This window comes from Brassica napus, unplaced genomic scaffold (genome assembly GCF_020379485.1).
Source record: "Brassica napus cultivar Da-Ae unplaced genomic scaffold, Da-Ae ScsIHWf_95;HRSCAF=166, whole genome shotgun sequence".
Classification (NCBI taxonomy): domain Eukaryota; kingdom Viridiplantae; phylum Streptophyta; class Magnoliopsida; order Brassicales; family Brassicaceae; genus Brassica; species Brassica napus.
Genome location: NW_026016993.1, coordinates 15,005 through 37,590, shown reverse-complemented (window position 1 = coordinate 37,590; position 22,586 = coordinate 15,005). Strand labels below are relative to the sequence as shown.

The 22,586-nt window shown below is 38.7% G+C and overlaps 5 protein-coding genes and 3 pseudogenes across 7 annotated transcripts; 5 read left to right on the top strand and 3 right to left on the bottom strand.

Annotated features, from left to right (window-relative positions):
- The first annotated feature begins 35 nt into the window (after positions 1-35).
- Positions 36-2,686, top strand: LOC125574937 (ribonuclease H2 subunit B-like). Of its 2 annotated transcripts, none has more exons than XM_048775648.1 (11): positions 36-189; positions 348-452; positions 661-720; positions 853-954; positions 1,071-1,147; positions 1,246-1,369; positions 1,461-1,525; positions 1,875-1,944; positions 2,085-2,160; positions 2,248-2,341; positions 2,436-2,686. In XM_048775648.1, the coding sequence occupies exons 2-11, from the start codon at positions 395-397 to the stop codon at positions 2,550-2,552; spliced, it is 843 nt and encodes a 280-aa protein (XP_048631605.1). In that variant the 5' UTR covers positions 36-189; positions 348-394; the 3' UTR covers positions 2,553-2,686. The 2 variants fall into 2 exon arrangements, with proteins under 2 accessions (XP_048631605.1, XP_048631606.1); XM_048775649.1 differs by having other exon boundaries at positions 65-213.
- Positions 2,687-3,478: 792 nt separating this feature from the next.
- Positions 3,479-5,156, top strand: LOC106421135 (elongation factor Tu, chloroplastic-like). Its single transcript, XM_013861978.3, has one exon. It carries the CDS (start codon positions 3,576-3,578, stop codon positions 5,004-5,006), a length of 1,431 nt encoding a protein of 476 aa, XP_013717432.1. The 5' UTR covers positions 3,479-3,575; the 3' UTR covers positions 5,007-5,156.
- Positions 5,157-5,504: 348 nt separating this feature from the next.
- Positions 5,505-6,960, top strand: LOC125606742 (annotated as a pseudogene).
- Positions 6,961-7,568: 608 nt separating this feature from the next.
- BNAC07G36380D lies at positions 7,569-8,281 on the top strand. The gene has a single exon (XM_013861983.3). The coding sequence runs from the start codon at positions 7,691-7,693 to the stop codon at positions 8,108-8,110; it is 420 nt and encodes a 139-aa protein (XP_013717437.2). The 5' UTR covers positions 7,569-7,690; the 3' UTR covers positions 8,111-8,281.
- A 50-nt stretch (positions 8,282-8,331) lies between these two features.
- LOC106421059 (small nuclear ribonucleoprotein-associated protein B'-like) lies at positions 8,332-9,498 on the bottom strand. The gene has a single exon (XM_013861911.3). It carries the CDS (start codon positions 9,177-9,179, stop codon positions 8,454-8,456), a length of 726 nt encoding a protein of 241 aa, XP_013717365.3. The 5' UTR covers positions 9,180-9,498; the 3' UTR covers positions 8,332-8,453.
- A 526-nt stretch (positions 9,499-10,024) lies between these two features.
- Positions 10,025-10,991, bottom strand: LOC125606743 (calcium-binding protein CML42-like). Of its 2 annotated transcripts, none has more exons than XM_048775651.1 (2): positions 10,914-10,991; positions 10,025-10,749 (listed from the first exon to the last, which is right to left on the bottom strand). In XM_048775651.1, exon 2 carries the CDS (start codon positions 10,733-10,735, stop codon positions 10,169-10,171), a length of 567 nt encoding a protein of 188 aa, XP_048631608.1. In that variant the 5' UTR covers positions 10,736-10,749; positions 10,914-10,991; the 3' UTR covers positions 10,025-10,168. The 2 variants fall into 2 exon arrangements, with proteins under 2 accessions (XP_048631608.1, XP_048631607.1); XM_048775650.1 differs by having other exon boundaries at positions 10,845-10,926.
- Positions 10,992-11,462: 471 nt separating this feature from the next.
- Positions 11,463-13,609, bottom strand: LOC125606740 (annotated as a pseudogene).
- Positions 13,610-18,331: 4,722 nt separating this feature from the next.
- Positions 18,332-20,130, top strand: LOC106421160 (annotated as a pseudogene).
- Positions 20,131-22,586: the final 2,456 nt, after the last annotated feature.

The following is a 22,586-nucleotide window of genomic DNA, read 5'->3' as shown; positions in this document are numbered from 1 at the left end:
CTTTATTGTCAACAGCCCAGGCCCATGTTTGAATGCGCGCGCTACTTCCTGCCATGGCGCCAAATCCGGTCTCGACTTGTCGTTTCTCTATCTGGCTTTTCGTATTTTGTACACCAACTGTTCGATGATATGTCTTAAAGAGACCTCGTCCTGATTCATTCGCCTCGCTAGTTGCGAGCCTTCATCACGGTATGTCATCGAATTGGTAGTAAGGTTTTTCGCAATCTCTAGTCTTTTTTTCGCCCTAGCTCTTGTTTGAAAGGAGCTAACTTGGGTTTTAGGGAAGAGTATCGTCTTGGGTGAGTTTGATGGAGCGATTTGTAATTGAATTGTTCTTTTGGTGTCAGTTTCACTGGATTTTGGTTTGATAAAGCTTAAAGATAAGATTTTGACGATGAGTTCTACTGTTTGGTGGGAAGGAGCTGAGAAGACACGAGTTCTCATTGCCTCAGGTTCTCTCTTCTAACTTCATTCAGGTTTTGTTTTAATGTTAACCTACATGACTTTAGGTTATGCATTGATGTAGGAATATCTATGAAAAAAATGCTGTTTAGTGTTTATCAATGTTTGAAAATGTGTGGTTTGAATAATAACAATAGGTTATTGATGCTTTGATGCTTAAAATAACATGGCCGTTTGTTATCGTTTCATATGTTAAAGATTCAGGTTGTGGGGGAAACAAACCTGGAGAACTATTGACACTTCGCCATCCAAAATCAGGTAATGAGATGTAGATTATTGACAAGCTTGTTGTATAGTGTTCTAGAGAAAAACTTCAGTTAGTAACATCTTATGTAATTGCTTTGAAAAAAAACATCATATTTAGTTTGGTATGTTTGTTTTATATGGCAGAAAATGGAACATGCTACCTTTTCAGTAATGGGATGCTTCAAGAAATTCAATGGTTTAAGCAATCATATGGTTCTTGGTTCCTGGGAGATTACATTTCTCAAGGTAAATTCCACTGTTGATCTTGATTATTAAGTATATTAGCTTCCTAGGAATTTTGAGTCACGATATTATTCAATGCAAGGCGAGGAATGTTCATGGACTGTTTTTTTTGGTTACAGATGGAAGCTTGTACATGGCCACTCCGGTTGATCCTGTTTTCATCTTGTTGCCTATTTTCGACGAGGCAAGAATGAAGGTCGGTCGGTCACTCTATGCTCCCCTGCCTCTTCTCGAATTCAATATTGTTTCCCATCTGATTTGAGTTTCTTAGAAGTGTTAATTGTCGATCTGTAGAAAGGTGAAGATCCTGGAAAGTTCAGGCAACTGGATGAGATTTTGTTTGTGGAAGGATATCCTGAATATCAACATTTGCTGCCACTTGCGGAGAAGAGTATGGAGATCGTTTGTCAGACTCAAGGTACATTTCTGGTCTATGGTTTCACACACTTAACTGAACCACAATTTTCAGATTGCTTGTAAACTAAATGCAGTCTCATCAATTCTTGCAGAGGTTGGGTCTATGAAGTTCTATCGGCTTGATAACTCGAAAGTCTTAGCTTGGTTAACTTGTAAGGTATGCTCTTGTCTTAACATGATTCTTTTTTTAGCCTTTTTCTAGTTGAAATTTTTTCTTGATACCTTTGCCATTTGAAAGCGATACATGTGTCTGAATCACGATGTTTACGCATATTCTTCAGGAATGAGGCATGTTTAATGATTTATATGTCTTTCTTGGATACTGCTTGGTGAAATTCTGAAATTGCAGCGTCCATATAAAGCAATGCTGCACTGACTCTAACTTGTTGTGTTTCACATTCTATAACTCTTGTCTCTGATTGAATTTGAGGGAATGACAATAATGCAGATCAACTCGTGTCTATTTTATTCCTATACTTAAGGTGCCTGCACTTTAATGAACGCAGGCAAGCTGTTTAAAGAAGACTCTTCCGGAACTGGACAAGAACTATGCAGCTCAAGGCGAGAAGCAAACATGTAAGTTGTAGAACAGAAATCATTTACTTTTTTGTGTTTCGTTCCATCTATGGTGCATGTCCTTTCTTGAAATTGAGCCTTCAAGAGGTGATGCTATATGGCTTTTAAGTTTTAACTGATATAGCCTTTCTTATGTACAGTGGTGGATGCAGTTTCAATTGTCGGTGAGTACCTGAAGACAGAGTCTTGGTTGAAGCTCCTCTATGATCATCTTGGGTACTTTTTCTTTTGTCAAAAATCTGAAATTCTTAGAGAACCATACGTCCTTACAAAGGTGTTCGTTATGTCATGTTTATCTTGCAGACTCGAGTTTGTTGACCCAACGATGAAAGAAACCAATACAGAGAAGTTTCCAAATGCAAATGAGAATAAGATGGAATACTCAAATTCATCACAGGTGTGTATGCTTCATTGCAAAATCAAAATCTGTATCTTTTGTGTTCGTTCTTGTTGACTTGTACAAGTCTTTTCTTTTGGTCCATGTTTTATAGGAGAAAGCGAATAAGAAGACAGGAAAACCTGGAAAGCAGATAAAGCAAGCAAAGGTAGAGACTGGATCAAAGAACATAAGAGATATGTTTTCAAGGGCTTGTAAGAAAAAATGCTGAAATGTTTGAAACTATTTCAACTATTTATGATTGATTTTTCAGCTACCAAATGATATTTGCTTAGCTATCAACGTTTTGAACAAAGACTAACTCACGTTTTATTTGAATTCTAAATTCGTAACCAGTGTTGCTTATTAGCTGAAATATGTATGTCTTTCTGGTACAAGAATCTGCTAATTTTTGTAAGAATTCACGACAAAAATGGAAATAGAGATATAAGTATAAGACCATAACAAATAACAAGCGTGGAAACATGTTTAGTCTAGTGGTTTAATTAACGGTTTATCAGTGTTTTTACATCAGAAATTAGATAATTCTCAGTTGTAGATTCATTTGTATAATAATTCTCATAGTTCTCCAATTTGTATTTGAATAATAAACAAATGGTGTTAGAAAATTTTTTTTAACAAGAAGGCATTTTCATAACAAAACAACGAGCAGTTTAATCCCCTAACATTAGTTTGTCTCGCCGTTTATAACTGTAGAAAATGGCACGATGTGTGCTTATGGGAACAAGAAGACAAAGAAGTTGCAGCGGATAGGATTAAATAAGAGCCCTTCATATATCTTCTTACGAAGAGATAAATCTCACTCACTCACTCACTCACTCTATCCCCAAATCTTCTCCGTCTTCTCCACCAAATCCAAACCCTAGCTTCCTCAATTCCCCCATGGCGATATCCACTCCAGCCGCCTGCTCCTCCTCCTTCCTCCCTTCATTCACATAAACTTGATCTAGTTTTTGACATTTTTTAATACAATGGAAGGTTTCCACCGTATCAGACTATAACAAGAAGGCACTTTAATAACAAAACAACAAGCAGTTTAATCCCATGACATTTAGTTTGTCTTAGAAACGGCACGATGTGTGCTTATGGGAACATGAAGACAAAGAAGTTGCAGTGGATAGGATTAAAGAAGAGCCCTTCATATATCATTCTTACGAAGAGATAAATCTCACTCTATCCCCAAATCTTCTTCGTCTTCTCCACCAAATCCAAACCCTAACTTCTCAATTCCCCCATGGCGATATCCACTCCAGCCGCCTGCTCCTCCTCCTCCTCCAGACTCATCTCACCCCCTTCTCTCCGTCCCGCCATTTCCACCTCCACCTCCACCAACCTCAAAACCCTAAACCTCTCCTCCTCCTTCCTCCCTTCATTCACTTCCCTCTCCGTCGCCGCCTCTTCCCCTCACCCCCTCCGCCGCTCCTTCACCGTCCGCGCCGCTCGCGGCAAGTTCGAGCGCAAAAAGCCCCACGTCAACATCGGAACAATCGGCCACGTCGACCACGGCAAAACCACCCTAACCGCCGCCCTCACCATGGCCCTCGCCTCCATGGGAAACAGCGTCGCCAAAAAGTACGACGAGATCGACGCCGCGCCGGAGGAACGAGCCCGCGGCATCACCATCAACACCGCCACCGTCGAGTACGAGACGGAGAATCGCCACTACGCCCACGTGGACTGCCCCGGACACGCCGACTACGTCAAGAACATGATCACCGGAGCCGCGCAGATGGACGGAGCCATCCTCGTCGTCTCCGGCGCCGACGGGCCCATGCCGCAGACCAAAGAGCACATCCTTCTCGCTAAGCAGGTCGGCGTCCCCGACATGGTCGTCTTCCTCAACAAAGAGGATCAGGTCGACGACGCCGAGCTGCTTGAGCTCGTCGAGCTCGAGGTGCGTGAGCTTTTGTCTTCCTACGAGTTTAACGGTGACGATATCCCGATTATCTCCGGATCCGCGTTGTTAGCTGTGGAGACGCTTACTGAGAATCCTAATGTCAAGCGTGGTGATAACAAATGGGTGGATAAGATTTACGAGCTGATGGATGCTGTTGATAGTTATATACCAATCCCTCAGAGACAGACTGAGTTGCCTTTCTTGTTAGCTGTTGAAGATGTGTTCTCTATAACCGGACGTGGGACTGTGGCTACGGGGAGGGTCGAGAGAGGGACTGTGAAGGTTGGGGAGACCGTGGATTTAGTTGGGTTGAGGGAGACTAGGAACTATACCGTCACTGGGGTCGAAATGTTTCAGAAGATTCTCGATGAGGCTTTGGCTGGGGATAACGTTGGGTTGTTGCTTAGGGGGATTCAGAAGGCTGATATTCAGAGGGGGATGGTGTTGGCTAAGCCCGGGAGTATTACTCCGCATACGAAGTTTGAGGCGATTGTATATGTGTTGAAGAAGGAAGAAGGTGGGAGGCATTCGCCGTTTTTCGCGGGGTACAGGCCTCAGTTTTACATGAGGACGACGGATGTGACGGGGAAAGTGACGAAGATTATGAATGATAAAGATGAGGAGTCGAAGATGGTTATGCCTGGGGATAGGGTGAAGATTGTTGTGGAGCTTATTGTGCCTGTGGCTTGTGAGCAAGGGATGAGGTTTGCTATTAGAGAAGGTGGGAAGACCGTTGGTGCTGGAGTTATTCAGTCTATCATCGAATGAGGAATTAGAGTTTTATCTGTCTACTTTGCTTTCTTTGTGTTTCCCCTCGTCGATTCACAAAACTCTTTTACTTGTGTCATCTTCTATAAGAAGTTGAAATCAAAATGTCATATATTTCTTGACCCCTTATATATTTATTGCATTCTGATTTGTCCGTTGGGTCCGAAGAAGACCAGTCCAGATTCAGATTGTAGCAGCTTGGATGATTGAAAAGGTATTTAAAAGGTGAAGCAGAGAAGCCTTTCCCTGATGCTTTCACATATGCTTCTGTGATCGATTAATTACAAAACCAAATGACAGAAAAAAATATCTATTTGCCAATGTCGAAACATTGTTCAAATCCTTCATAATGCTTAGTTTTTGACAAGAAGAAAATGTTAAAAGACTGACTATTCTAATGTTTTCTGCGTAAGCCAATCGCTACGTTTGAACCGCCGTTTGGAACAGACAAATTTTAATGTTATAAAGAATATAAAGCGCGTTTTAAGACCGCTCTAGTTGTCCGAACGCGTCAAGTAAAAAAAAAAAAAATCATTATATAAAACAAAATCGTAAATTGCGAGATAAATCATCAGAGAAAGAAAGAAAGAAAAAGGGAAAAATCGAAATCTTATTGTCCATATCTCTCAGTTTGGATTGGCCTCTCTGCATATAGCTCTAGCGTTCGCGGGTTTTGCAATCGAGATCCCTCTTCCAACTCCAATCGGTATGATCAAGAACCAATCTTTTTATTTTCTTGAATTTTGTAATCTCGACACTGTTCAGTCTGATTCATATGATGATAATGGATGCAGAAGCTTTTTGGCTTTGAATTGGATTTCGGGTTTCGGTTTCAAAGCCAGCTCCTTTGTCTTCCTCAGAGAGAAATCAGGTGACCCTTTTCTCTTTTATGTTTAGTATTAAGACAGGTTAGCGTTTTTGTTCTGTCTTTGTGATTGATTCTTTGATATTAAAAAGCAGAGATGCAGGACCAGCTCATGTGTCATGGGTGTAGAAATACATTGCTCTATCCTAGAGGAGCTACCAACGTTCGCTGTGCCTTATGTAACACTATCAACATGGTCCCTCTTCATCCTCCTCCTCCTCCTCCTCATCATGGTATTCACCCTTTCATTTATAATTGAGTAGGGAGGTTAGAAGATTTTATGACTTGGTTTGGATTCTGAACACAGCTCATGCAGGGATGGACATGGCTCACATTGTATGTGGTGGTTGTCGCACAATGCTTATGTATACTCGTGGGGCAAGCAGCGTAAGATGCTCTTGCTGTCAGACTGTTAACCTTGTCCCTGGTATATATATGCATCTAGAATCTGTCTTTCACTTCATCAGCATTGTTCTGTCTGCTGAAACTGTGTTTGAATTTGACAGCAACCCCACCCACCAATCAGCCTGCGCATGTCAATTGTGGGAACTGTCGAACAACCCTCATGTATCCTTACGGTGCACCATCTGTTAGATGCGCTGTTTGCCAGTTCGTTACTAACGTTAATGTCAGTACTCCTGCATGGTTGAGTTAAGTACAAAAGATCTTTGTATTGGCATTTGATTTTGTGTGTGTTTCCATCTGCAGATGGGCAATGGAAGGGTGCCTTTCCCAACTAACCAGCCGAATGGAACAGCCTCCTCTCCCGGGTCAATGCCCTCTACATCCACTGTGAGTTATTAAATTTATGGTTTTGTAGAATTTTTCATGGAACTGTGTATTTACTCTGTTCATGGGTTTAACCGTTTTCCAGCAGTCAACACCACCGTCTCAAACCCAAACCGTCGTCGTAGAAAACCCCATGTCTGTTAATGAAAGTGGAAAGTTGGTGAGTTTCGCAAGGCTTCTCATGTAGCTTTGTTCTTATATTTTTACACATTAGTTTTGATAAAAGTGACTTTAAAAACTTTTGGCAGGTGAGCAATGTTGTGGTTGGAGTGACAACAGACAAGAAGAAATAACCCACGAGAAAAAAAAATGATTGCAGTCTCTATCCCTGCGTCGCGTCTGGGTTTGTGCATATTACATACGCGGACAAGTGACTGTTTATGTTGTAAGTTATAACTCCTTTTTTTAACCCCCCAAAAAAAAGGCTTCTCAGAATCTCTTGTTTTTTTTTTTTTTCCTTCTTTCAAAGTTGATGAACACAAAGGTTTTTGGTCCTGCAATCTGCCATTCCTATTTGTAAACTTCATTGGCCCTTTGTGGCATTGTTAATGTATGTATTACTATAAAATCTGATAAACCAACCAAACATTCTTGGCTACTTAAGCTGCAGCCATTGTAACGTTCTAGAACATCTAAATGCTGCTGCCTAGAACATTTAAATGCTGATTATCATTCCAGATTATCTGCTTTGTGAGGTTCTAATTCTCATAATTTGGATGAAATTAACAACTTTGTCAACAGAAGTATAAACTTAATACCAAAATCAGTTTGTATCTAACCTTCTCTGGTTCATCTTCATCAAGCTCATGACAATAAGCATGACTTTGATAATTGAGATTTAGGTAAGAAGTAGACATCCAACATTAGTCTACAACACATTATTCTCCTAACTCATCCCTAACTACAATCTCCACTCTATAAATTCCAACACCATTGACTCCAATCACCATCACAAGCAACTTCCACACAAAAACAATAACCCTCTCTCTGATAAAAAGTCCAAAGAACACAAAACAAGTCAGCTACCACAATGTCAATCTCAAGAGTCTCTCTCTGCCTGATCTTTCTCACCTTCCTCACTTCCCCACTTGTTCTCTGCTCTCGCAGCCCAAAAATGGCGGTAGCAGCATCAGCCGCAGTAGAGAAGAAGCTCGAGAAAACAAATGTTCATCCTCCGGTATTGCCTGTTCCTGAATCCACCGAGGTTGATTCATCACCCTCCATGGTCAAGATCGATGATGAACCTGCAACAAACTCTGCGATATCCGGTTTCTTCAGGTCTAAATTCCCATTCCAAGGCTGGCCTTTCCACAAGTATGGTTCTTTCCCAATGGCTAAGCCTGCGAATCCTTCTGTTCTTACAACACCGGTTACTGGAGCTGAGGAAGACGAATCTGAGAAGGTGCCTTCTTCACCAAGCAAAGGAAACAGAGACGGTGGCAACGCATGATGAAACGAAGACAAGAAATGTACTTACCACTAAAACCGTATCGTGTTTAATGACTGTTGAATCTTTATCCATTAGTTTTACATAAATGTATCAAATAAAAAACGCACCATGTACTATAAAATGCTACGTAACAGTTTACATGGATTATGAAATGAATACAGTTTTATCTTATCTGCTTAAATCGGTGTAATTGAATCTCTCTTACAAGAAACACACAAGAAGACAAAAACAAAGACACACTCACTTGTCAACAAATCTACAAACTTTAAGGATAGATCAGACTAAACCTTAACAATGCCTTCACAATCTCACAAAACAAAATGCATTTTTTTAGCTAACCTAATCACTGCTGCTGCTGGTTAGGCGGCGGTGGTGGAACGCCAGGACGCGGTGGAGGAGCAAACCCACCAGGAGGAGGATGCATCATTCCAGGGTGAGCCTGAGGCGGTCCCTGCATCCCATGAGGCGGCGGAGGACCCATCGGCCTCTGCCCATACGGAGGCGGCGGCGGTCCACCAAACTGCGGCCGCATACCGTAAGGCGGAGGAGGACCTTGAGGAAGACCTCTCCCCATCGGAGGCGGCGGAAGCATCTGTCCGGGAGGCCTGATAACCGGAGGCCGAGAGATCTGAGGCTGCATCATCCCCGGAGCCGGCCCACCAACTCCACGAACAGGCCCAGCAAGCCCAGGCTGGGCTTGAACAAGCGGGCCAGTAGGTACTCCACGTCCAGCAGCACGGCCCATTCCAGGACCAGCAACAGCACCTCCTGAGCCACCAGCATTGGCACGTGACTCTTCAGGAGGAGGTGGTCCTTCGACAGTTATGGAGATAACCTCTTCGCCTCTGAGCAGCACCGAGCCTAGCGTACGGAGATCTTCTCTCTCTTCGTTTATCTTCTTCCCTTTAGCTGGCGGAAGCTTGCGGAACTCCTCGCAGTCTCCGAGGACGAGGTTCATGTGGCGATCGAAGGCCATGAATTTTCCGATTAGCTGTCGTCCGTCTTGGATCGTCACTCGCATCCTGTAGTTTATGAACTGGAGCATCTTTGAGCTCTTAGACATCGACATTATCGCCGATTTGGGAGTGAATACCGCGACGCGCTTGAGTGGAGATTCGGCCGGTGAATCGAGTACGCCGGAGGATTCGAAACGTAACAGATCGAAAGTAGGGCTTTGTTGGAGAAGACACTACTTACTTGCTTATGGACTTATATTCTTAATGGGCCTAAATATAATGGACTAAGCTTCACATTAAAAATGTACATTTGTTTCTAATTTTGTATTATTTCACTACGCTTGGGCTGTATTATATAGTACCACGAAATAGCTTTAATATAAAATAAAATTAATAGATATTAAATAAACTTAAATAATGTATGAACAAATACTATAAATATAGATAAAGTTAAATATTAAAGCTATTTATTACATTTATATTTTTATTTTGGTATTAATTTATATTGATTTGATTTTCAAGGTTCAGAGATATGTATTTGGAGATATGTATTAGATTCCAACCCAATGTATGCTTCTATATTTTTTTTCTAAACTAGAGATTTCAATTACAGAGGTGGATTTGCTCAATATATGACTCTATAATAGAGTTCTTTTATTTTAGAGGAAAATATAGAAAAATGTTATTTTTTGTCTTAATATTTAAAGGCCAAAGTAGTACATATCTGTTATAGAGATTCAAAAAATATAGAGATAGAAAATAGAGATGGGTTAGAGTTGGTCTTAGGTTTAAAAATATTGATTTGATTTTCAAGGTTTTTCAGTGTTTGGAGATATGTATTTGGATTCGGACAAGGTATGAGTTATAATGTGCTAGCATCCAACTGAGTATTATACAATCCCTGTATCCACCAGTTCTGAAAGGCTACAAGCCCAGTATTCATGTTGTTCCACGACACTAACAAATAACGAGTGTTTTGTGTATAGATAAAATAAATCTATCTAAATTTTGAAATTACGTGAAATAAATTCAGTTGAGAAAATGAAAACCAAAAGAAATAAGAAAATAATCATGTCGGAAAAATAAACTTGTTTAATGAAAATCAAGAAGAAGGGATGACGACAATGCGCATCATGTTCTTGAACTCGAAAAAGTCAACGCGACCATCTTGGTTCCGGTCAACGGAGACGATCATCTTCTCCACTCTCTCCAGCTCTCCTCCTTCAGGCAACCCAAGCTTCTTCAAAACCGCCTGCAACTCCCTAGCGGAGATAAACCCGTCGCCATTCTCGTCGAACACCTTAAACGCCTCCGCGAGATCCGCCTCCTCTGCGGCGGCGGACTCCGGCGAAGACTCATCGCAATCTCCTGCTCCGCCGAAGAAGGACTCGTCGAGGGTCTTGTGGAGGGAGGAGAAGTCGTCGAAGTCGAGACCGGTGTTTCCAGGCTGAATGTAGGACTCCACCGTGGATTTGAGGTCGGAGAGATCGGCGTCGAGACCGAGACGGGAGAGAGCTTGGTTTAGCTCATCGAGGGTGATGAAACCGTCGCCGTTTTTGTCGAACAAGTCGAAAATGCGTTGGAGACGGAGAGCGTTTAGGCTTGGGCTTCGAAGCCTGAAGGATGATGATTGTCTCTCGACTTTATTGTTCTCTCCGTTGCTCTCCATTATCTTCTTCTCCGCTGTGAAAATGAAGTTAGTGATTAGAGTCTAATTATAGGAAAAGTTATCAAGGGAAGAAGTCCGTTTTTGCCGGCGTTGAATTTTTCTGCCCCACCATGTACGAACTCGACCATTCAAACCCGATTAGGGAAGAGACATTTAAAGAAGATTTTAGTTGCCTTACATGATGGACTGGTTTTAGGTGTCTGACTAATTAATTTGAAGAAATATTATATAACGGAAATTGCTTCAAGTAGATATATAGAGAATCATATTCTGTACATTACGTAACTGTCGTTGGCTTTTTCAATGGGAAACAGACAAGTCACATCGTAGTCGTTACCAAAATTAATTGAAAATGTTTCCATTTGCCAACTAGTCTCATGCGTGGTTTCAAGATATATCAGAAGCTTCCGAGTTTTTGACCCGTTCACATGAAGCCAGGCCGGGTCGAGAGAACCATGAAGCCTAGTCCAGATTTAGTTCGTTAAAGCCCATTTACAAATATCATTTCTTCCAGTTTATTTTTTTGCAAATTCTCTCATCAATCAAAGATTAAAACGATTTGGAAATCCAAATATGTTTAGAAAACCCTTTCATTTGGGTGTTTAAACGCCATCTATCTTTTGTTTCATTGTAATGGTCTTTGTTAATTTTTCCGGCATTAAGTTTCCTTCCAGTTGTACTCGTTTAAGCTCTCCAAGACTTTATATTAGATGGTTGCACAAAAAAAAAAAGAAATCCAAATATGTTTTAGAATCCTAACAAAACCATAAAAACTAAAATCAAAACAAGAGAGTGGTGAAGCTTAAATTCTTAAATAACACTAACCTAATTACACTATCTTCTTAATGATGCCTTGAGCTAGACTCATACAAAGAAACCACCATGTCATAAATCTGCGTAAAGCTTGGTTGCTTCAACGGTGATCCGTCAGTACACATAAGTCCAAGTGTAATCGCTTCCTTAAATTTCTCCAGCGTTCTCTCTTTCATCTTCATCTTCTCATCAATCACTCTCTCTACATTATCCGGACAATGAACTCTTATTTACTCAAGATACCTCATTTTCGAATCTTCTTATTCCTCATTAGGTTTTAGATTTGTAATCATCTCCAAAAGAAACAATCTAAAGTTGAATATATCTGTAAATGAAAACAACAACACACTTAGATTTTAATTTTTAACAAAATTCATGTTTTCAAGAAGAACAAGAAAAGATCCCTTACTTGTTGATGAACTGTTCCATCTCCAATCTTGAATTGAGAAATCAATGGTTCTTGATCATCATCAGATAACAAAACACTGCTTGTGTTTAGATCAAATGTAATCTCAGGCCATTGTTCCCATAGATAACAAACACCTTCTACAACTCCCATAACAACTCTTAACCTCCTTCTCCATGAAGAAGCCAACGAAGAACTTAGCCAAGTCTCAACGTTTTCTCCATTAGTCCACTCAGTAACCAAAGCTCTCAAGTTTCTGCTATTACACCAACCCAAAACCTTAACCAAATTCTTATGTCTTAGCTTCAAAACCGCCTCTTCTCTTTCGAAACCTTCTCTGTATACACCTCGATCTTTGCCTCTCTCCCGTTTCTCAACGTTCCTCTGTGGATATCCACTCCACTCCTCTTGCTCACGAGTCTCTGATCCGAAAACTCATCGATCGCTGCATCAATCATCGCGGATGTGAACTTGTGGCTTCTCCTCCTGCACGTTCTTGGTAAGTAATCAGGTCTTTTGAGACATAACCATCCCAAGCAACAACAGAGAAGAATCACCACTATGGGAAACACAACCAACAAGACCAAGACTCTCATCTTGTAACGCTTCACATCTGGAAGTAAACCTGAGTGTATGAAACTCGACGACGGTGAGAGGACAGTACTTCCAGAAGAAGTCGAAAGAGAGGTAGAGCGCTGCGGTTTTAGGACGGCTGTGGATTCTGATCTTGGGGAAGGAGTCGATGCAGTTAGGGTTTTTGGACTCGTTGCAGAGGTGGCTTGCGACGATCGTGGAGCGGAAGATCTCAGTGATGTTCATCGGAGAAGAAGTGTTGTTGCAGTAACGGAGCAGAGGATTATGGAGGCAGTTTGTGGTGATGGTGGTGGTGAAGTCGGGAGGTGGAGTGAGGGTGGCGAGATCTTCGAGTACTGTGGCTGAGAGAACAGAGAGAGGAAGAAAGTTTGAGAGGGAAGTGAGGAAGAAGATGAAGAGAGAAGACGCCATTGCGGAGTTTTGCGGTTACGTGAGAGAGAAGGCAAGAGAGGTTGTTTGTGTGTGTGTGTATATGAGGTGTTGTTGGCGGTTATTTTGAAAAAGAGTGGGAAGCCCATTTACTTCCTTGTGATCGTGTGCTTGGAAGCTGTAATGTTTGTTCGAATATTGTTTTAAACAAAAAGAAAGATTATTTAAATATCTATGTTGGTAAATTTGGGGAAAAGAAAAATATAATTTCAAGGTTCAGACAGGTGATCCCACGTGAGGAATAAAAGAACTGGACAATTTTTTTTATTTGAGAACTTGAATAAATAGAAATTGTTTTTTTTTTATCATTTTGTTTCTCATCAAAATTGGATAGAAAATATTTATTTATAAATTTCTCCATGAATAAAAATGTAATACAGTTGAATTTTAGTGCTAATAGTTTAACTAAAATTCTAACTTAATTGATTTGAAATTAACGAATTCATCAGTACTATTTTTAGAAGAAAAAAAATATAGTCACCAACTTAAGCTCAAGTGTTTCAGATTTTGGAGAACAATGTTGAAATTCAAAAAAAAAAATTGAAATTCAACAGTGTGGATGTACTGGAACCCTTACGGCGGAGTGATGGACGAGATTTCAGCGGCCGCCACAGCGTTTCCTCACCGGAAAGGAAACTTGTTCAAGGTTCAGTACTATGCAATATGGAACGAAGATAATCTCGGTTTCATGAGAGATTTACACAACGTGGCTGAAAGTGTTGGAGGCAATTCAAGTGGTGAGACGAATAGTGTTGCAAAAGATGAGATCTATGGATCAAAGTATCTTTTTGGGAAACTTTTAAGAGATTGATGGTTGTTAAAGCTAAGTAAGACCCTAAGAATTTCTTTAGGTACGAGCAGAGTAATCCTCCTCTTAGTGCAATATAACATTAATATTTAACCACATACATTTTTAAGAAGAAGATAAAGGTATGTGAGATGCAATATTTTAGGCATTGAAAACATAAAAACAGGAAGCGAATTCTCTCTCTACCTTATCTCTCGAAGACGACTTAGTGAGATCTGATTCCCCCGGAACTCGGGCGGCGCGTGGCGGCGCGTACCGGTTTCCGGAGGGCTCTCCTTCTTCTATTGCCCTTCTCGCTTTGCTGCCGCCGCTTCGCCAGTCTTCTTACCTTCGATATGCACGGAGTCGTGGGCTAGGGTTTAACGCCAGTGAGTGCTCTGCTGCAGAGGCACTTCTTCTCCGGTGGTCTCTCCGTCTCTCTGTGGCTTCGGCGAGTGGGTTGAGAGGTTGGTGGTGGCTGTAGTCGGTTTTTTGGGTTGGATCGAGATCGATTTTTCACGGTTCGATCTCGTCTAGCTTCCCTCGGTCTTCGAGTGGGAGGGTCGGCGTGGCTTCTCCGGTCAACGGCGGTTCGCCGCTACAGGTCCACGGGGTCGTTCGGCTCGGGATCGAGTTTCTCGGCTCTCGTTGTTTCGTCGAGCTTGGGTTCTCTTTCTATGGGTGTGGTGTGTGTTGGTGGATCCTTCTACCACGTCGGCGGGTTATGGGTTTGAACACGCAGTAGGGTTGGTGCTCAAGCTCAGTGGCTGGGTCGTGCAAGGTCTAGCTCGCGGTTTAAAAGATGGTCGTCTATGCCGTCTCAGTGGTCGTGTGCTCTTCCTCCTCACCTCGAACCTCCTCTTCGCGGTTCATGATCTATTTTCCCGGCTTGATTCTATCCGAAGTCGGCACCTCTTGTAGTGTTGTCGATTTCAGTGGGTTTCGGTTGGGAATTAGCCTTGTTCTTCATTCCATACTTGCTGGTGCAAGCGATGACTTTAGCAGCTCCAGTTTCAGTTCGTCGGTTCTCGACGGCTACGGACGTGTGATGGTTCTCGTGTCTTTGACTGTCACAGCTTGTGTCCGGTCTTCGTTCACATCCCAACACTACATGGGCTTACTTAAGTTTCTTGTGGTGGTGTGCGCGGCAATTGTGTGCAGGTTGGGCTCAGATTATGGAGTACAGAGGTTGCGGCATGTTTTCCTCGGATCGGCACCATGTACAGGTCGCATCCGAACAAAATAAAAGCTCGGTTTGGTTGTTGAAGCTGTGTTAGGTCGCTGTTGTTGTTGTTTGTTTTGTGGTCAGGTGATTTGACGCTATCGGCGAGCTCTTCTCTGGTGGACCATTATCTTTAAGAGCGGATTCATCGGAGAGGTCAAAATTATCGGATTCCGACTCTCAGTTGAACTTGGTTCATCTTTTTGCGGTAAGTTGTTGGTGCGGATTAGACGATCACCGGAACTGCAGTTGTGGTAATGTGTTTGTCCGGCTTTTGCTTCTAAATTGAATCGTTGTTTAGGTTCTCTTCTTTTTCTTCTTTCTTGCTTCGTGTTATTCTCTGTAATTCTGTCGAAAACGAAAATTGATAATAATATCTTTACATTTTACTAATATATATATATATATATATATATTAGGCATTTTAAAGAGGCAAACGGAAAACGAAAATAAAACAAGTTATCATGGAATGAATTCGTGAACGACCGCATCATTACTACCAACCCACGTATTTTAATGTAAGCCACACAAAAAGAACACTATCATTTTCATCTTTTCAACAACCATTCCATGATATATCTCTGTATCAACTCGGTTGACACTTCTTAATTTTACAGCGTTTAGGCCGTAAGGGCTAATTAGGTTTTGACGTGATTAATCCTGAACATGCGGATGCCCCAGTCCCCCCATATGAAGTACATATTTCAGTTTTATGTTACAAATTGCAATATAATGGATTGTATCATGTACGTCCTAAATATTATCATAGACTCGTCAACAAAGGATGCATTTTAATCTCATTTAACGAGATAAAGATTCCTTTAAAACAAAATAATTACGGTATAGTGTGCCTAAAAACTATATATCTGTACTTCCTTAATGGGATTCTATCGTGTACGACCTAAATATAATATTACTGTGTCCACTGGAGCTTTTAAAATCGTTAACGGAAGAAGACTTAAAAGTCAGAAACATAAAAGACGAAATTTAAGTAATGCAATTCATATTAGTATAGTCAAACAAATTCTTAATACGTCTCATTTCTGATTTTGATAGTTGATGAAAATTCTTGATTTATATTTCAAAATGTCATATTCAATATCTTGTAACCTTCACATGGTTTTAATATTTATTAGTGCTACAGAGAGAACAATACATAGGGACAAATAAAACAATAATACTAATTACATACAAAATGATCTTAGAGCCTTCAATTCTATTATTGTGTGGGAAATTAAAGCGAACTAGCAAAAACTTTTTGGCAAAAGATCATGAATGATTTCAGTTGATGAAAACTTTTCGTATTATATATTATAAACATATACTCCCTCTGTTTCATTATAAGTGTTATTTTAGGTTTCGGTACACAGATTAAGAAAACAATTAATTTTATACATTTTCTATAAAAAAAACACTATTAACTATACACCTAACCATATTTCAACCAATAGAAAAATAAATTTTGCATAGAATTAATAAATTTTGCATTGAAAATTGAAAACGACATTTATTTGTAACGAAATTTTTTTTTAAAACGAGACTTAATATGAAACGGATAGAGTATCGTATTTATAAATGACACGTTGTGTATAGTCTTCTCTTCGAACTTTTCTTTACTCCTCCACAGTCCCACAAATCCCGATAGGATTCCAATACGACGTTGACCAGACTTTAAAACCAGCGATGAAAAGGAAATAACTAAATGTTGACCAATAAAACAAGGAAAATTAACGAAATTAACGGCTCAATCGTTTCTTTCTATAATTTTTTTTTTGTATCGAACATCTTTAATATCATTTCTGTTACAAAATTACTCTCTATTTATCGGTATCTGTATTTTGTAACTGTTCAATTGGTTAAGTGTTTTAGTCTTTTTTTTCTTTTTGACAACGTTTTCAGTCTATTTTTTTTAATTTCATGTTGATTGATGTTTAATGACTTTCAAAAAGAAAATACAAACGACAATTCTTAGCCTATCCTAAAAAACTAAAAGTATTTATATACCAACAAGTGATAATTGGTTCGAGAATAATACTTTACTAGGTTAGGATCCGCACCTTGCGCGGAATCAACATTATATATATAATTTATTTTATGTATTAATATGTTTACATATTATGAAATAAGAAAAAAAATTAAAATAATAATTATAAATATATTAAAGTATTAAATGTTAATATATGGTATAACATTGGTGTATAACAAAAAATCATTTTTATTAATCCAAAATATGTTTTATATTATAGTTGATATTGTTATAAATTTAAATGATACTAACATAGATAATATATTTTAGTATATTAAATATAATAATTCTATTTAGATTTTAAGAAATCAGATTATAATTTTATATAGATTTTTGATCATATCTTTATAGAAAAATATTTAAATTACTGATACAAAATTTCATTGTGGGATTAATAGTTTTAGTAAATTAATAATTAAAAAAAAAAAGTTGTCAATGTATCGTTCAAAACTTTTCTCAAAAACTTTCAAAGTAAATTTTGAAACTAAAATATTGTATTTTATATGGTTTATATTTTAATTTAAAATGATATATATATATTAATCTTAATAATTAATTAAATTAGACTTTTACTTATATAATTTTTGTAATCATTTGTATTTTGTCATAACAAAAATTTTAAACCATGGATCATAAAATTGAATGTGAGACTTTTAACAGTTTTAGTAGTAATTTATAGCCGTTTGTAAAAAATTCAAAAATATAGCATATACATAAAAATCTAAATTTTTATTATATGGTTATTGTGGTTGTTTTTTTTATTAATAGTTTAAAATTAAACAAATATGATAGAAGATACACTATTTTTTATCAAATCTTTATTATTCAAAATCAATAACTGCCATATTTATACTTTAGCCACATCAGGCAATTTCGTAAATTTTATTTAAGGAAATAATAAAGTACATTAATGATAATTTATTGTTAGTTTAATAAAATGCTTATTATATAATTAGATTGACCAACACATATTTCTCTAATGATTCTAAGAATCATTCTAGTGATGACATGTGGCTACAAAAAAAAGTTGTAATGCTTCTCAATAAATATATAGGGATTTGATTACAAAGTATAGTAACCAAGAGGTCGTGACTTATAAGAGTTTTGAATAGTGATGAATACTCATAGTTTTAGACCAAAGAATGAAAGTCTCCTTAATCCTATTTTATTTGCCACTTTTTTAAACGCGTTAAACGCAAAAACATTTCATACATTTCATATATTGCTAATTTCAAATCTGTATGCTAATATAAAATAATTGCAATTTGTTTTTAAACGAAATTAAAATATTGTCCGAAACATCTTTTCTCATCGGTTATAAATACACCGGACAAGTACGCACAAGACAAACACAACACGAGACACAAGAAGAATCTCAATCTCATTAACACAATGCGACGAAGCTGTGTCTTCTCCGTCGTTTTCTTCCTCCTCTTCCTCTCTCTGCCTCTCCCCTCCCTCTCCCAACCATCGCACTCCGTCTACAACTCGTTCCTCAAATGCTTCTCCAAGAGAACGAAAACACCACAACCCCAAATCGCCAAAAACGTCTTCTCTCCGACCAACCCTGCTTACTCCTCCGTCCTCCGAGCTTACATCCGAAACGCGAGGTTCAACACCTCCTCCACTCCCAAACCGACCATCATCGTCACCCCTCGCTCGTATAGCCACGTCAGCGCCGCCGTCCTCTGCTCGAAGCCCTTAAACTTCGTCTTCAAGATCCGAAGCGGCGGGCACGACTACGACGGTCTCTCGTACATCTCCGACAAACCGTTTTTCGTCCTCGACATGTCGAACATCCGCGACGTCTCCGTCGACGTCGCCGATAACTCCGCCTGGATCTCCGCCGGAGCTACTCTCGGAGAAGTTTACTATAAAATCTGGGAGAAGAGTAAAGTCCATGGTTTCCCCGCCGGAGTTTGTCCGACGGTTGGTGTCGGCGGTCACTTAAGCGGCGGCGGGTACGGTAACATGTTGAGGAAGTTCGGTTTGTCGGTCGATCACTTGATCGACGCGAAGATCGTCGACGTGAAAGGTCGTGTTTTGGACAGGAAAGCGATGGGTGAGGATCTTTTCTGGGCGATCTCCGGCGGAGGAGGAGGGAGCTTCGGCGTCGTTTTGGGGTACAAGGTCAAGCTCGTTCCGGTGCCACCTGTCGTGACGGTTTTCCGAGTGGAGCAGTATATGGCCGCCGGAGCGGTGGATATGGTTCACAAGTGGCAGTTCGTTGGTCCGAAAACGGACAGGAACCTCTTCATGAGGATGCTGATTCAACCGGTTACGAGGAATAAGGTGAAGACGGTGAGAGCTACTGTGGTTGCTCTGTTCTTAGGTAAAGCAGACGACGTCGTTTCGCTCCTTAGTAAGGAGCTTCCTGAGTTGGCTTTGAAGAAGGAGAACTGTACGGAGATGACTTGGTTTCAGTCCGCGTTATGGTGGGACAATCGCGTTAACGCTACTCAGACCGATCCTAAAGTGTTTCTCGATCGGAATCTTGACTCCTCTAGCTTCGGCAGAGGAAGTCTGATTACGTAGCTACCGAGATTCCTAGAAATGGGATTGAGTCTCTGTAGTAAAAGTGAGAAGATGATTGAAAAGATAGGCTTTTTCAATCCTTACGGCGGGAGATGGCGGAGATTGCGGAGGACGCAACACCGTTCCCTCACCGGAATATGCTTTTCAAGATTCAGTACTCTGTGAACTGGAAAAGTCGTCTCCGGAGATAGAGAAGGGTTACTTGAACGAGGCTAAAGAGCTTCACAGTTTCATGACCAGGTTGTGAGCAAGAGCCCTAGAAGTGCTTACTTGAACTACTACCGTGATGTCGATATCGGGGTGAACGATCACGGGAAGAATAGCTACAAGGAAGGACAGGTTTATGGAAGAATGTATTTTGGAAAGAACTTTGATCGATTAGTCAAGATTAAAACCAAGGTTGATCCAGGGAACTTCTTTAGGAATGAACAGAGTATACCTACCTTGCCACGCAAGTCTTAAGAGATATTGTTTGTCATCTGTTATGAAAGATTGGTTTAACGTTAATAATGTAATGCTTTGGTGAAGCAATATAGAATGCATTGGTTTTGGATATTAATATATTGTATGGTTTCTCTGTGCCTATAGATTGAGAGAGAAGTAGTAATATGTCAAAATTGCTGGTGATGCAAACCAAATCTTAAACCGGTAGACTATTAGTGCATGTTTATTATAGGTCTCTTAGGTTGGGTCTCTTAGCGTAATATAAGATACGGATAAAAGTGCCAACAATTGGGGACGACGAAGTCACCATATTCATCTAATGGCAAGGCTAGAATTGGCAAAATGGATAAAAGTTTACGGTTCTATTCAATCCAATCAAAATCACTAATTTTAATAGAAATAAAAATGAATTATTCGGTATAATAGATTGGATTAAATGGACAATGAATTATCCATAATCAAACCAATGATAATTTATAACCATTCTAAACTCAAAACAAATATATGAACAAAAAATTACCCTACCAAATTTACAAACCAAGTTTTATTTAATTTTCTCATATATCTAAATCAATTTTAATAAACAAAATCTAACTTAATTGTTTCTTATATATAAACACTATATTTGGTTGTTTTCATAAATCAAGTCTAGCCATATTTTATTGTCAAAACCGTAAATTTAAGTCTTTTTACAAAATCGTAAAATCAAAAAATTTCACCACCAAAGTTATGAAATTATATTTTCTGATAAAACTGTAAAATCATGTTTTCTCGTCGACCTACAGCAAAATTGGTCAAAATCATGTACATGATTTATATTTTATATAGTGACCAAGAGGACGCAATGCTTTTTTTATCAAGTGAATACCGAATGAGTATATCATGTACAATGCTGTGTGGGTTTTTACTGAATGAGTATATCATGTACAATGCTGTGTGAAGAAACATATCAAAAATTATTAAACGGATGAGTTTCTGCTTTTTTGCGGAAAATGTATTTTTTCTTTGACAGAAAAGTGCGTTTTCGACGGAAATGGAAAATACGTTTTTGCGGTTTTTGCAGAAATTGATTTGTTACGGTTTTGATGAAAAAATGAGTTTTTGCGTTTTTTACTGAAAGTGCATTTTTCCGGCTATGACAGCGAGTATTCACTTGATAAAACAGAATGAGTGGGAGTACTAATTATAATGGCTATTTGAACCTTTTATTTTTACCACTTATAGTTTTTATAATGTCTACATGATTTTAAGATAATTTGCTTTAATATCTTTAGTAATTAAGAAAAACCAAACTGTTAAGAAAAATAAATTGATTATTTTCTAAATATTAAACACATGGTAAAATAATGATATTATGTATTTTTTTTTTGATAAAATATTATGTATTTTAAAAATAAATAAAAATAGCATTATGACATATAACACATATTCAATTTGCTTGAAGCCTCTAAATTATTTGAGATGGCGCTTGACTGGTGCCAAAGCGGGGGATGTCGGAGGAGCCACGGTAATGGCACGTGGTTCTCCTGACAAATAACCAGCCAGTAATGGCGTAATGGATAGAGAAGATATAGGAATGCTTTGATTGCCTCGCCATGTCATTGGTCGACCTTGACCCCGATAGCATACAACCTGGGGAATCGGCGACATGTATTGTAAAATATTAAGATTGTTTTTCGAATTATCTAACAATGACATCTTTTAATGAGATGAACAGAGAGCATCAGTCCATTGAGAAGTTATATGAAGTTTGAGAGTATTATGTATTGTGCTAGAAACGAAGCACACCATGACGTATTGTTACCAGACTTTGATTTGTTAAGATCAAAATTTATGTACTTATTATGATAGTGAATTCTCTTCAAATGTTCAATTATAATTTCAAAAACAAAAGTATTCAAAAATTTGAAGACATGATTAATGTGTGTGTGTGTACATGATTTGTTTCCTGAAAATTTTATAGATTTTACATTTCTGCATGGTTTAGGAAAAATTAGTTTCACAAAATATAATTTTTATGAATTTATAAATTTTATGTCTTAATTTCCATTTGCTTTTTTTTTGTTCATCATCTTTCATTTTCATCATATTTATTTTAATTTTTAGAATTTTCATATATTATTAGTTTTTAAGGTACGAAAACATCAAAATACCATGTTAAGAACTATCATGTTTTATAATAGTAAATTTTAAATTTCAAAAAAATAAGTGTACTAAATTATTATTTCTTAATTTATTGAAAATTGATGATAATAGAAAATGATGCGATACAATTTTTTTAATATATGTATGAACAATGAAAAAAAAATTATCTTTGGAGACGGAAAGAATATTTGGATTTATTACAAATTCGCAATGGCTCAGATTGGTAATTTTTCTGGGAATAAAAAGAATGGATAGAAAAAGAATGTATATGAATAAAATAGCAAGAATGAAAATGAACGATTGTTCCTGCTCAAATTTCTCAAAAAACTGATTTTGTTTTTTATTCTTCTGAAAAAAGGGAATGGGAATGAATGAGAGGCAAAAAAAACATTTCTTGTGAATGGTGAGATGATATTAGGGCTGGGCAAATAAACCAAACCCGAAAATCCG